General features: G+C 37.6%; 7 protein-coding genes across 7 annotated transcripts; 6 read left to right on the top strand and 1 right to left on the bottom strand.

Annotated features, from left to right (window-relative positions):
- Positions 1-128: 128 nt before the first annotated feature.
- FDP41_000675 (uncharacterized protein) lies at positions 129-2,892 on the top strand (the record flags this gene model as incomplete). Its single annotated transcript, XM_044710418.1, has 2 exons — positions 129-2,372; positions 2,488-2,892. 2 exons carry the CDS (start codon positions 129-131, stop codon positions 2,890-2,892), a joined length of 2,649 nt encoding a protein of 882 aa, XP_044569489.1.
- A 115-nt stretch (positions 2,893-3,007) lies between these two features.
- On the top strand, positions 3,008-3,656 carry FDP41_000674 (uncharacterized protein; the record flags this gene model as incomplete). Its single annotated transcript, XM_044710407.1, has 2 exons — positions 3,008-3,149; positions 3,412-3,656. 2 exons carry the CDS (start codon positions 3,008-3,010, stop codon positions 3,654-3,656), a joined length of 387 nt encoding a protein of 128 aa, XP_044569488.1.
- A 2,154-nt stretch (positions 3,657-5,810) lies between these two features.
- Positions 5,811-6,473, top strand: FDP41_000673 (uncharacterized protein; the record flags this gene model as incomplete). The annotated part of the gene is made up of 1 exon (XM_044710396.1): positions 5,811-6,473. One exon carries the CDS (start codon positions 5,811-5,813, stop codon positions 6,471-6,473), a length of 663 nt encoding a protein of 220 aa, XP_044569487.1.
- Positions 6,474-7,554: 1,081 nt separating this feature from the next.
- On the top strand, positions 7,555-8,031 carry FDP41_000672 (uncharacterized protein; the record flags this gene model as incomplete). Its single annotated transcript, XM_044710385.1, has 1 exon — positions 7,555-8,031. One exon carries the CDS (start codon positions 7,555-7,557, stop codon positions 8,029-8,031), a length of 477 nt encoding a protein of 158 aa, XP_044569486.1.
- Positions 8,032-8,048: 17 nt separating this feature from the next.
- On the bottom strand, positions 8,049-9,917 carry FDP41_000671 (uncharacterized protein; the record flags this gene model as incomplete). The annotated part of the gene is made up of 1 exon (XM_044710374.1): positions 8,049-9,917. The coding sequence occupies one exon, from the start codon at positions 9,915-9,917 to the stop codon at positions 8,049-8,051; it is 1,869 nt and encodes a 622-aa protein (XP_044569485.1).
- Positions 9,918-10,861: 944 nt separating this feature from the next.
- On the top strand, positions 10,862-11,434 carry FDP41_000670 (uncharacterized protein; the record flags this gene model as incomplete). The annotated part of the gene is made up of 1 exon (XM_044710363.1): positions 10,862-11,434. The coding sequence occupies one exon, from the start codon at positions 10,862-10,864 to the stop codon at positions 11,432-11,434; it is 573 nt and encodes a 190-aa protein (XP_044569484.1).
- A 101-nt stretch (positions 11,435-11,535) lies between these two features.
- FDP41_000669 (uncharacterized protein) lies at positions 11,536-12,966 on the top strand (the record flags this gene model as incomplete). Its single annotated transcript, XM_044710351.1, has 4 exons — positions 11,536-12,294; positions 12,348-12,461; positions 12,509-12,648; positions 12,714-12,966. 4 exons carry the CDS (start codon positions 11,536-11,538, stop codon positions 12,964-12,966), a joined length of 1,266 nt encoding a protein of 421 aa, XP_044569483.1.
- Between the last annotated feature and the right edge of the window lie 68 nt (positions 12,967-13,034).

Raw genomic sequence — 13,034 nt, 5'->3', positions numbered from 1 at the left:
AATTTCTTTAGGAATTGAAAGGACTTTGCCTTTCACCTGTCAGCAACACAAAAAAAAAGTTCCTCCAACGTGTTTTGGAAAACAACCATCACCACCTTGTTTTCATCACACACGTTTTCTCTAGAACGATGATTCCTTCCTCATCCACAACAACACCCTCTTCCGTAACAACAGTATTATCCAATCAGCATCCTTCTCATACAACCAACAACAACAACAACAACAACAACATGAATGGAACAACAACAACAAACACAACCACTTCGAATGGCATCAACAACACTGGTTCCTCCTCCTCCTCCTCATCATCATCCACAGGAGGATCCTCTTCCTCAACGGCCATCAATATTGCAAGCTGTTCATCTTGTTCCTCAACGTTGAATCATGGATCATCATCATCACTTGTTCAAAATTCTAATAATACTTCTTCCGTGATGATGACGATGGTGGCACAATCTCCTCCGAGTAGTAGTACTACCAATTCAATACCCATTATTAATTTTACCTCTCCTCCATCTTGTTCGAATCATCCATTCAATAACTCTTCTGTTCTGAATACTACAACCAGTACCACCACAACTATTAATAATAATGGAAGCACTGTCAGTAACAACAACAACAACACTATCAATCCTTCAAATAATAATCTCTTGACCACTACCAACACTGTGACAGGTCTTCCCAGTTCAGGAAGTATTTTAAAACCATCCTCGTCACTGGGATTGACAACAGAAAGCACAGTGATTACAACCACGAGAGAAGAACAATCCATTTATGGTCATTATACAAAAATTGTGGACAAATCTGAAACACAACGAACTGTGACTTATGCAAACGTTTCAAGATTGGCAACAGATTTTGGATTTTTAATTGATAATGAAGAGCTTAGTGATTGTCAACTTCGAGTGGGTAGTGGAAAAAATCAAAGAACTTTTCATTGTCACAAAGTGATTTTATGTCAACGATCAGAGTATTTCAGAAATATGTTTTTAGTGCATCGTGGAATGTTTTTGGAATCTTCTTCAACACCAATTTCTGGGACAACAAATTTACCATTTTCTGATAAGAGTGCAGAAGTGTTAACAAACTCTTTCGGAACGAGAATATCCATTGTGGAAAAACCCAACATTGCACCAGCTGTTTTTGAAAAAGTGTTGCAATATATTTATACTGGACGAGTGACATTTACCACAAAATTAAAACATAGAAAAATTAAGGACAAAACAGTACATGTGGCACAAATGCAAAGTCCTGACGATATTGATAACGTAATTTCCATGTGTATGCACGTATTGGCTGCTGCTGATGAATTAATTCTACTCGAGCTCAAGAATTTTTGTGTGGATTATGTGAAACAATATATTGACTCTGAGTCTGCTATTGTACTTTTAGATTTAGCTCTCAAATATGGATCGGAGGACTTGATCGAGAGTTGTTTTGATTTCATCAAACACAACGCTAGAGAAGTCATTGCAAGTGAATCCTTACCTTTTGTTTCTCATTTAACAATGAAAGTTTTCTTAGAAAGTGAATATTTAGCTGTCGACGAAATTGAATTATTTCGAGCATTACTTCGATGGGGAATGTCACAAATTGAAATTTCAGATGATACAGGGCTACTTGATACTGAAGAAGATATTTCAGATGATGAAGAGGTTGAGGACGTTCTTATTGATGAAGAAACCAAAGAACAAACAGTCACTCACATCGTCGATATGAAAGACTTGAAAGATCTGTTGTGTGAACCTCCAGAAGAAGAGGAACTCATCTTTAGAAAGAAACAATTGGCCATGAACAGAAAGCGTCTTCTCATGAATGATTACATCAACAATGACACAGATGAATCTGAATCAGACACTCCTTTTGCAGTTGTGAAAAATCCATTACGTGACGACATTAGTTTACACACTAAATTTTCATTAGATCCAGTACCACAAAATAGACATCATACAGACCTTATACAGCTCGCCAATAGACTCTCGGATGAGGATAAGGATCTTATTAGGCAAGTGGTTCGAGATTTGATTCCATGTATTCGATTTCCTCTCATGACAGCACACCAATTAACCGATGTAGTTGAAATATTTGGAATTGTGGATGATAGTTTATTGTTGGAAGCCTATAGACATGTATGTGCTCCAGATCGAACGCTTCCAAGTACCTGTAAACGAGCTCAAAAGAGAAAAGGAGCCTCTGAAAATGAACAAAGTCATTTTAGTGCATCAACGATTTTGAAAGGAAAGAACAGACAAGAGGTCATCAAAATGTGTGGTGAAAGTAGCATTACTAAGGGCAAAATGTGGACATTGGCATTTAAAGCTTCTAAAGATGGTTTTGACAGCAGTGTTTTCCATCAAAAATGTGACACGCGAGTAAGTAATTGATGAATTTTTCAACACTCAGAATAATCTTTCTGCTTTTTTGAACATACCACACATTTCACATCACCATGATCTTCACTTTATTGGTACATTTCACACACAATAGGGACCTTCCGTTTTGGTGTGTCGTACCACAGAAGGTTATATCTTTGGAGGATATAACTCTGTAGAATGGAATAGTAACAATCAATGGCTCAAAGCCAATGACACTTTTCTCTTTAGTTTGGTCAATCCTTACAACGATGGACCTCGAAAATTGAAAGTGAAAAATCCACAAAGAGCCGTCTATTGTCATGCAAGTAGTGGACCCAGTTTTGGAGGTGGTACCAATCTTGTCTTTGATCCCTATGATTTATATCTGGATAGTTCCTTGAAGAGAGGACATACGAATGTGGGTGGTGCGTATTCAACCTTTCGAGGTGGATTTCGAAGTGATGAAGCACAAAAGAGTTTAGCAGGTTCATTGAATGCATGGATTCTCAATGAAGTGGAAGTTTTCTTATTACAATAACTTGAATAAAACTTGAATACTGGTATTGAATAGGTCCAATTGAAAGTCCATTCCTCTTTCCAAATGCTACATTGTGAACAAATCTATAAATTGTTTTCATACAAAAGAGTAAAAAATGCAACAACTTCAACCACAGGCCGAGGTTTCCGAAGAGGAAAGAGCAAAACAAGAACAACAAAAGAAAGCATTGGAAGAGGCAGAGGAGAAGAGAAGAGCTCTTCTTTCTCAAATATTGGATGGCGATGCTAGAGAAAGATGTAAGTTTTGAAAGAAGGAGTAGAATGAGATTGGACTTTGGGGGATTAATGATGATCATCATCGGATTGGTTGCAATCCCAATTAACCGTTTAATGAATTCGGAATTATTCATTTTGGAAATTATGATCATCATGATCATCATACCTATTTATCGTGTGGTGATTCCGATTCGGTTTATTTGTTACCGATTATATTGTGTCATGTTTGGATGAAATCATTTGGGTGAAATGATATTGCGCTTGAAAATTCTGTCTTTAACAGTAAACAGAATTTCACTTGTTAAGCCAGAAAGGGCAAGATCATTTGAAGACTATGTTATCAAATTAGCTCAAACTGGAAAATTGCCAGGCAAGATTAATGAAGAAACATTAGTGAAAATGTTGGAACAAATGTCAGGCTCTTCAACCAAGGTTAAAATCCAACGAAAGAAGAGTGCATTCGATAGCGATGAAGAAGCTGACGAAGATGAAGATGAGGACGAAGACGAAGACGATTTCTACAAGTAAAATAATTATTATTACTGTAAATTATGGAGCGTTCATTGATTTTCAAAATTCAGGAGATCATAACGGGTGGGAACTCATTGCCAAAGGCATCTGACAATCGTTGGATGTGTGCACCAAAATCACTGTGCTTGATGAATCCCAACATGCTCAAAATGGCATTTGCTACTACCTCAAATGCAAGTGAATATATTTAAATTCATGCCATCATTGGTTGAAATGATGATGAGTGACTTAATAATCTCCTTCCATTGCTTTGTGATTGTAAAGCGTTCACTTGATTCTCTCAAATCACCAAAAGCTCGACAGAATAAAGAAGACAACGGATGTGTATGAAAGTAAAGACATTGTAATCCATTGTGTGCGTTGATTTATCCAACGTACGATGTATCATGAATGCGAATGAATGCAACCTCACTTTCCAATTTCATTTCAAAGAGGTATTAAGTCCTCGCTTAAAAAAGAGTTCCATTTCGGTTGAAAGTGAGAAGTTTTGCATCTTTAACTTAAAAAATTAATAAATTTAAGGAAACAAAAAAGCAAAAACAGAGACACTTCTCCCAGAGTCATCATTCACTAAACTTACTATACACCTTTCGCCATTATGATGCATCATCACTCTTCATCTTCAGTTCGACAATACGACAACACCTTCATGACGGAGACGAGAGAATTATTCAGTCCTTTTGTTGTGGATGATGATGGAATTGACAAGTCATGCTCAACAAAAGAGTCGGAAGTGCTTGCGGTGCAACATGATAAGTGTTTCTCCTCTAATCTCTCCTACCTTCCAATTCGAATGAATTTGTCATTTGCAAACACCCAAATGTCAGTTCGTCAACTGATTGGCATGGAGAACAACAACAACATGACTGAACAATATCTTTTAGTGGTTTGCAATTTTGAATGTCGAGAAATTCGAATCGATGTAACATTAAGGCTTCCTATTGTTCTCATTTGGTTGGTCATGGATCATTTGGTTGCCAAGAACGAGACTTCAAATTACGTCCTTGACATTTATCTGAACCTGTTTTCAGAACAAGATGAAAATTGTATTCAATGTTTTGTGGTGTCTTTGAACAAGGAGGAAAGAGAACCTCAATTCATTCATCATGAATCTTTGACAAGTGTGAATTTCAACTTGCAACACAACACTACAAATTCCTTTTCAATGAACATTTTCATGTTAAATCAACATTTACCTCTCCGACCACTCGACTCTTCCATCATTGAGCACGAAATGATGAACCTGTTTCTCCATGGTCAAAGTTTGTCCTTGGCATCATCCAATTGATGATGAATTGATTGAGAAGGACATTTTCACTTATCAAATTTGAAATTAGCAAAATGAATCCTTTGCATTTTTGGAGTCTTTGATTTTATTGGGAGAGTCCAAAGAATGCAAAACCTTTTTCTGTGGACATGTATCTCTGTCAATAAACAACAAGTCAATATGAGAATCAACACAAGGAACTGTGAAATGGACCGTTGGTAAGATGGTTCCTTTTAGGTAAAATTCTTATTGATACAATCTTTACAAAATTTGTCGACACGAACCATCGTCTGGTTCATTCGATCTCTTTCACACAAACTTGTGATCCTTTTCATCCTTCACATATCACTTTCAATCACTCCAAAATAACACAAAATGACTGATTCTCGACAAGTACTTATTTACAAACCATGTAAAAAAACATACATTCCTTTTAAGGATTGGAAATCTTCATGATTCCAAGTGAAAAAGTACTATTTCCTCATTCACATCTATTCCCTTGTCAAAATGGGCGCATCGCTTTAATTCAGTTTGTACTATTTTCTTGTTTGTATCGTTTGAGAAGTTTTACAAACACCCCATCAGTTGTGTTTCTGCCAATTGTGTCAAAGACACTTGATGTCTGTGGGGAGACAAGGGCAAGCATGAAAGTTAACATTTTACAATGTACAAGTTCCATTTAAGCGATTGGCTTTTGAACTGATTATTTGAAAAATTAAAAAAAGATCAAAACTCATTCTCTGCAGCGACAAATTTTCAAATAATTATTATCTGAACACACACAGAGAGGACCACCACATCACGCTGTCAGGAGAATCCTTTCACAACTGTCCACCTTCTCTCTCTTTCTCAGATCATCCAATATAACATTTATAACATTTTTCATGAACCACGTCCATTCATCCCAAACAATGCCTTTGAATAGTAGCTGTCAATGTCATTCAGTGAATATTCATTCAAGTGACCTGTCGGAAACGACGTCTGCCGAGTTGATTTCCACTTTCCAAGCAGCTACTGAAACAAAGGTATCAACCACACCTTGCACACTTCCTGCCACAACAACCCAAACGACAACCCAAACAACAACAACAGCAACGAATATCAAAAAGAAACAATCCTCTTCAAATGGTATTCTCAAGCGAAGGAGACAAAACTCTTTCGATTGCTTGCAAGCAGCGCAATACATGATTCAGAGAATTGTTAACATTGAAAACTTTTCAACAATCACAGAAACATCTCTTCCATCAACAACAACCACTGACCAACAAAACAATAATGGACAACACTCGAATATGGATCTTTCCAACACTGATCTTTCACTGAACAATATTGATGAAAACGAAACATGCAACTTTTTAGAACAGATTCTCTCCAAGAAGAGTTCATTGATTATTTCAGGTGAGATGGTGACAAGAGGAAAGAGAACGAAGCGAGTGCATACGTTAAGCAACCAAAACTGTCAAGCTCCTGCTCTCCCAAGCAACGCCATGTCACCAACGGGATCCTTTCAAATTCAAACCAATTATCAACTCTCGTTCTTGAAATGAATGACACTTGTAAATTCACCAAATTGTAACATAACATGCATGTACATGCAACACTACACCAAATCTAACGACTCAAATCACTCACTGTACCACTAACGACAATTTTCTGAAGCCAACAAACACTAAGAGTTTCAAATTTTGAAACATAAACAACAAGACCAATTTTGCTCCTTGTTCTTGCTTTTTATCATTGAATTTCATTAAAAAAAATTGAACCCAAAAATTTATTATTCACCTTCTGAAACCGGATCATGGTTGTGATCCTCTCTTGTCACAGCATTACATTGGTAGTGGTTTCACATTAGCGTCGTAAGACTCCCACCTGCCCTTTGTAGGCTTATGATAGATACCCTCCAACCGGTGTCGTAGGTTCGTTAATGAGATCTATGATGTAGTGGAGTTATTGCCCTGCCGTATTTCAGTGAATAGCACGGACCACCCCCAGAATTCCCATAACAGGTTCATCTCAACACTGATCTCATAGAGTAGGCACGCAAATCCCTAAGCTATATAGATTCAAATCACAGGTCCCATAGACCTTCGTTGAATCTAGAAACATCTCCGAATCTTATATGTGTATCATGACGCTGCTAGTTCATTCAGGCTCCCCGGCGATTGCTCATTACTCGCCACCCCCACCATAGCCCGTACATCGTCGATACCGAGAATCTACCTTTACCCCGCAGGAAGGAGACTTGGGTATCTCTCGCAGGCACCTTGAGATAGGGGCGTAGAAACTAACTTTCGTCAGCCACCACAGGACCAGTTAAGGCATTTTTTTTGAAAGCGATTTCATTAAAAAAAAATTCAGGGATGGGTTTATTCGATGATAAACGTTGTTCGATGGTTTTATGTACATTATTTACAAGCCGAACGTAAGATACGTAGTGACTCCCTAGCAGGCACCCCGGAAGTAAAGGTGTTTAAACTGCTCACGATAACAGCAGCAACCCCTGGGATTCGAACGCTGGACCAGTTGGCTGCCAGTTCCAGAAAAACCACTCGGCCATATGCGGGCAGCTCTGTTGTTGTTGGGATGGTAGGAAGAAACATCAGAAAGTCATCGATTTCATTAAAAAAAATGAATCAAGAGAGATCATCATCACAGCCAACAAACAATTCGACCAAACAATCACTACCAAAGGCCAAAACACAAGCAAATATTATTAAAAATTACGATCCAAAATCATCACTCTCACACATTATCGGAGATTATCGATTACTATCACCTTGGAACAAGATAAAATTTAATATTATTCAATTCGTTGCGGAATGGAGAGTTCTTTCACACAATATTTCACAGCAACAAACACTACATCACAATTATAAATACTCGGATCCATATCTTGGAATTGCTACCCGTGAAATGTACCATCCACAAATTGTTCGCTCTATGAAGCAACGTTTTACGAGATGGTTCAAATACTCAATCTACATGACTGCATTTTCTCTTCTTGTGGTATATCCATCTGCTTCCAAAGTTTGGGAAACTGAAAAGAAGCGGAGAGAGCTCTATCTATCTCAGAAATATACTTTTAACAAAGAAAAATCCATCTAACTTTGAAAACTCTCTTTTTAGAAAATGTCCATGAATTCGTGGGAACCAATTGAAAGGAGATAATTGTTGATTTCTGCCTCTGAATATTTGTCATCCATGATATAAGCAATTAACATTTCTTCTGTTTCCTTTTGTTCCTTCAATTTTTGAATTTTTTGCAGTTTCAGCTGTCTTAGAGTAACTTTAGGTGCTGATTTAGGCACAACTTCAGGCGCTTCTTTAGGCTCTTGTATATTGATCATAATGTCTGAGTTCCCTAAATTTGTTTTAGTTTCATCTAGACTTGAAAAATCACTTCTGGTAGTTGATGATGAACTTTTTTCACTTGTGACATCTTCTTCATCCGTATATTTGATTGAGCCTGTTTTTGGATCAATAATTAATCTTGATTCTTTCTTTTTACGTTTAATTGGAGGAAGGGTAGGTCTAGAAGGAGCAGTATTGAAAACTCTGTTTAAAATTTCTTCTTTGGATACAGTGCTTGTATTGGATGTGGTACTTCTAAAACTTGACGTTTTTTGCAACGTCTTGGGTATTGATGGCTTTTTTAAATCTCGTAACAAATCCTGACTACTTTGTGATAAAAGTTGTTTTTCTTGCGTTAACAAACTCGATGTTATGATTTGATTAGAGGAAAAATTTCGAGTTAACCTTCTCTCTTTACCCCCGTTCGAAGAAACAGGATCTAAAATTCGAGTTGATGATGGCATTTTGTTGGAAAACAAGTTATTAAGGCTCATACTCGCCACTAAATGTCGTTCTTCAGGTATTGGGCATAACAGAGCTTCTGTACCTGTAACTTTTGCTTCAATTTTCATGTTTCTTCCTACACGAGGAGTTGGACTTCTTACCGACCCAGACCCACTGGTTCCTGTTCCAGAAGATGTTGTAACTTGAGAGTCTAGAGAATCTCGCTTCATTGGGCTGTATTTTGACCTAATGGAAGCAATTGAAGAGTGTTTGGAAAGGGCTTTCTTTTGATGTTCTTCAACAAGGGCTCTATGGATGTCGGAAATTGTATTGAATCTGTGAAATGAAGACAGTTGTGGCTTCTTAACTCCTGATCCTGTTCTCTCGAGCCTGTATGATGATTTGGTTTTCATAAGCCCTGCTTTTGGGCCTGAATGGTTAAAAATCTCCACCTCCACAGTACTACTTGAGGTCGTGGACACTGTTTCCACTGACTTAATTTCATCATCATCCATCGGTATATCTTCATTTTCGTTGTAATTTTGCTGTGCAGCCCCAAACCTAAATACCTCCAAGCTTTCTCGTAAAACATTTCCTGCTGAACGATTTCGAGTCATTACTTTTTGCAAAACTGCCTCGTCAATAGGAATAGGAGGCAATGTGTGATAATTGTCAAAGTACGAAGAATCGTCATATTTTGAAATACTACTAGTGTTCACGGGATCATTATTTACAGTAGGTGATACTAAATCCTCACTTTTTTTCATTTCAAAAAAGCTTGCGGCCTTCTTTTTGAACTTGAAGTTTGATGTGAAAGACGGAGACCTGAACGAAAACGAGGTTGGAATTAATGGTGAAGACTCTGGCTGTTGTTGTTGTTCTGAATAAGCGGCCGAGAGTGGAACTACTTTGTTTCCTCTTCGAGGAGATGCATTCGTAGATTCATTGCTTACGTCCTCTGCGTTAGAAGTGTCGTTCAGAGTAGGGGCAGAAGGGCATAAGTTCATTAAGACCGGTGTCGAAGAATTTAAATTGCTTTCTTCGTATGCGTTCTTGAAGGATAAATTTGAAGGTGTAGATGATGACTTAAAGGTTTTCAACTCTTTTTTCTGTCGCTTGGTTTTGTACTTGGAATGATCGTGGACATTAGAATCAGAGACTTTGGAGCAAGAGAATTTGATAAACGCGCTGCCCATGATGTTGCTGGCGGTGGTGTGCTTCTGAGCACGATGATGATTACTATATAACGGAAGGAAGTGAAGAGGGAACTGAATAATTTATAATAAATTAAAAGAAGGCTAAGAGAGCTGCTCTCTCAATTTAATACAAAAACTACGTCGTGCTTAATACGTTTATATGATGATCATAAGAACCTCAGCACACAGATTGATGATGCTCCAACCGAAAATTCCCTCACAGCACTCGTGCAAACAACGGCGTTTTTTTAAGGTATCAAATTGTTTCCTTAAGGGGAAGCCTGGGGTCATTACGGAGCTGCTTCTCTTACAGTTTCCAAGTACAGAAAACATTTCTCATTTGTTGTTGTTGTTGTTTCTCATCATTGACGTGCTAGTGGCTGCTCTGATGGTTTCAATAGGAATTACGATTGACAAGATTAAAAGAGCTACTAACAGCAAGATGGACGAAACGAAAAGACCAAAATTGAAAAACTAGTAATCCTTCGTATGGATTTCCGAAGAGAGTGAAAATAGTTTCTCTTTGATTGTTGTCCATAATAGAAGGAAAAGCATGGAGGGGTCTCTTGAAATGAGTCATGTTGGTAGCGATGCTCATCGCTCGAAGTCATTTGGTTGCCAGTGATGATGAGACATTGAGTTTCCATCATATGAATGATGAGAGCGAGGGAAGCTATTTGTTTCTTTTGTTTTATGTTCTCATCACGAGTCTGTTTTGCACTGTTTCAATCGCACCAGGTGTTTTCCTATTCATGTGCTTGTAAAGCCGAATTCGTGATATCACCCTCTTCTATTTCCATCTTGCCCAGTCCAAAAACTTCAAGCAAAAGTATTCCGCGAACCAAAAAAATTAAACCTTCACCTGCCAGAAGATATCAAATATTTATTTCGGAATTGAAACAGAAGGCAAGATTGATCTCAACAACAAAAGAAGAATTACGACGATGAGTAGCAGCAGTACTAATAGCTTTGAAATTCCCGAAACCACTGAAGGAAAAATTAACTATGCAAAAAAGCTTAAAGAGGATGGTAATGATCAGTTCAAGCAAGGCAATTATTTAAAGGCCATCAAACTCTACAAGACCATCTTTCTCTACGTAACAGGATTGGATTCAAATTTAATGTCAGTCATGTCCAATAATAATCAAAACGCAGGATCGTCATCGCAACAAACTCTCTCAGAAACAGAACAACTACAAGTCACAGCAAATTTAAATATTGCACAATGTTATCTCAAATTAGAGAAATATGAACAAGCATTGGAGTATTCAAAACGAGCACTTAAATTAGAGCCTAACAATATCAAAGGACGATTGAGAAAAGCGTTAGCCTATCTCGGACTGAACGATATTGACAATTCCGAGAGAGCACTCGAAGATGTTTCAAAAGAAATTCCAAATGATCCTCTCGTGAAACAAGGATACAAAAAATTGGAAGTCTTAAAAAAGGAACACAAAACAAAGGAAAAGAAGATGATGATGGGAATTTTCAGTGGTCTCGGATCCGATGATCAATAAATATTGATTCAAATTCTGAAAGCTCTCTATCAGCGCAACAAGCCTTGTTGTTGGGTTTGCGTGAGACTTTTGAAAATTCAAAAATTTCCAACAGGAAAAAAATGAGCCGCCGAAAGACTTTCGTTTCGCTCTCTTCCGAATGCAACTCGGCATTCATGTTGGTGCTCTTGATATCGGGCATTTTCACGATGACGACCTTGTGTGTGGTGGTGCAGGGACAAGATACCTCAACTTTAGTGAAAAATTCTTTGGATATGATTCCTACATTCTCCAATATTAAAACACTGACATTTTCTGGGTTTGGCTCCGGAGCATCCATGGCAGTTCAAATGCAAATTGCTCACTCAAAGAAAGTAGCTGGAGTTGCTGCTTTTTCTGGATTGCCATATTACTGCATCAAAAACAATTTAACTCGATTAGAAACATGTTTCAAACACACTGAACAAGTCACAGTGAATGAAATTGTAGACATTCTGCAAAAATTGACATATTATAATTTAATAGATGACTATGCAGAATCAATTCCGTCACATAGAGTCTATTTGCAAAGCGGAAAACAAGACAAAAGCTTAACTCAAGCTGCTGCCGTAAAATCAAGAGAATTGTACGAATTTTTGAAAGTTCCAAAAGAAAACATCAAAACAGTTCTTGACATTCCTTCTGGCCATGCTATGGTATCTATTGACTACATTGACGCTGAAAAGAATAAGTGTGGAGCAGAAGTTCAAAAGCCATATATTCAAAATTGTGGATTTGATTTGGTTGCTGATGCTCTGAAGTTCCTGCTTTTCCAAAATGATGACCAAAAATTTGTGAACAACAAGTCAGCTAACAAGAATGAAGACTTGTTGAACAACAACGTAAGTGCAACATGAAAACATGTTACAGTTTGCATGCTCATATGAATATGTAGCTTTTCAAAATTGACCAAACTCCATTTGCATCTCAAAGACATTTAATGGGAGATTACGGATACTTGTACATCCCCTCTGCCTGCCAAAAGGATGAAACGAAATGCATTCACATTGTATGTGTTGTCTTGTTTTTTTATGTCTCTCTAACATTAATGAATAGCATGTTGCCTTCCATGGATGTGACCAATTAGGAGAAGAGTTCGCCATTTACTCTGGATACAATAGAATTGCTGAACAAAATAACATTATTATCATGTACCCTAGATCTTCAATTCAAAACAGATACAACCCATATGGATGGTAAGTTTTCGGGACATTAAATTGTAAACGTTTTCAACATTCATCAACTGCGATCACACAAATAGTTGGGACTTTTTTGGAACAGAAAATGGAGATGATTATCGTTCAGAATTGTATTTAGCTCGGCTTGGGCCACAAATGCAAACAGTCGCCAGAATGGTTGAACAAGCTGGCCACAACATGGATATGAAGAAGCTACTCGAGAGAAGCTCTGCAGAGATTTTGTTAATGCTTGGAGCGGTGGTGATTATTTTTGTGTACCAAATGTACAAGCTTGTCATTTCTCCATCTCCAAGACAGAAGAAAAAGGCAGATTAACAATTTTCCTATCGAGATCTATCGAGCAATTTTGAAGCATCGTAAATTCGCATTAAATACGTTGAAGA

The sequence above is a fragment of the Naegleria fowleri genome (assembly GCF_008403515.1).
Source record: "Naegleria fowleri strain ATCC 30894 chromosome Unknown tig2, whole genome shotgun sequence".
In the NCBI taxonomy this organism is placed as follows: domain Eukaryota; phylum Heterolobosea; class Eutetramitea; order Acrasida; family Naegleriidae; genus Naegleria; species Naegleria fowleri.
This window is presented reverse-complemented; position numbering and strand designations above follow the sequence as displayed.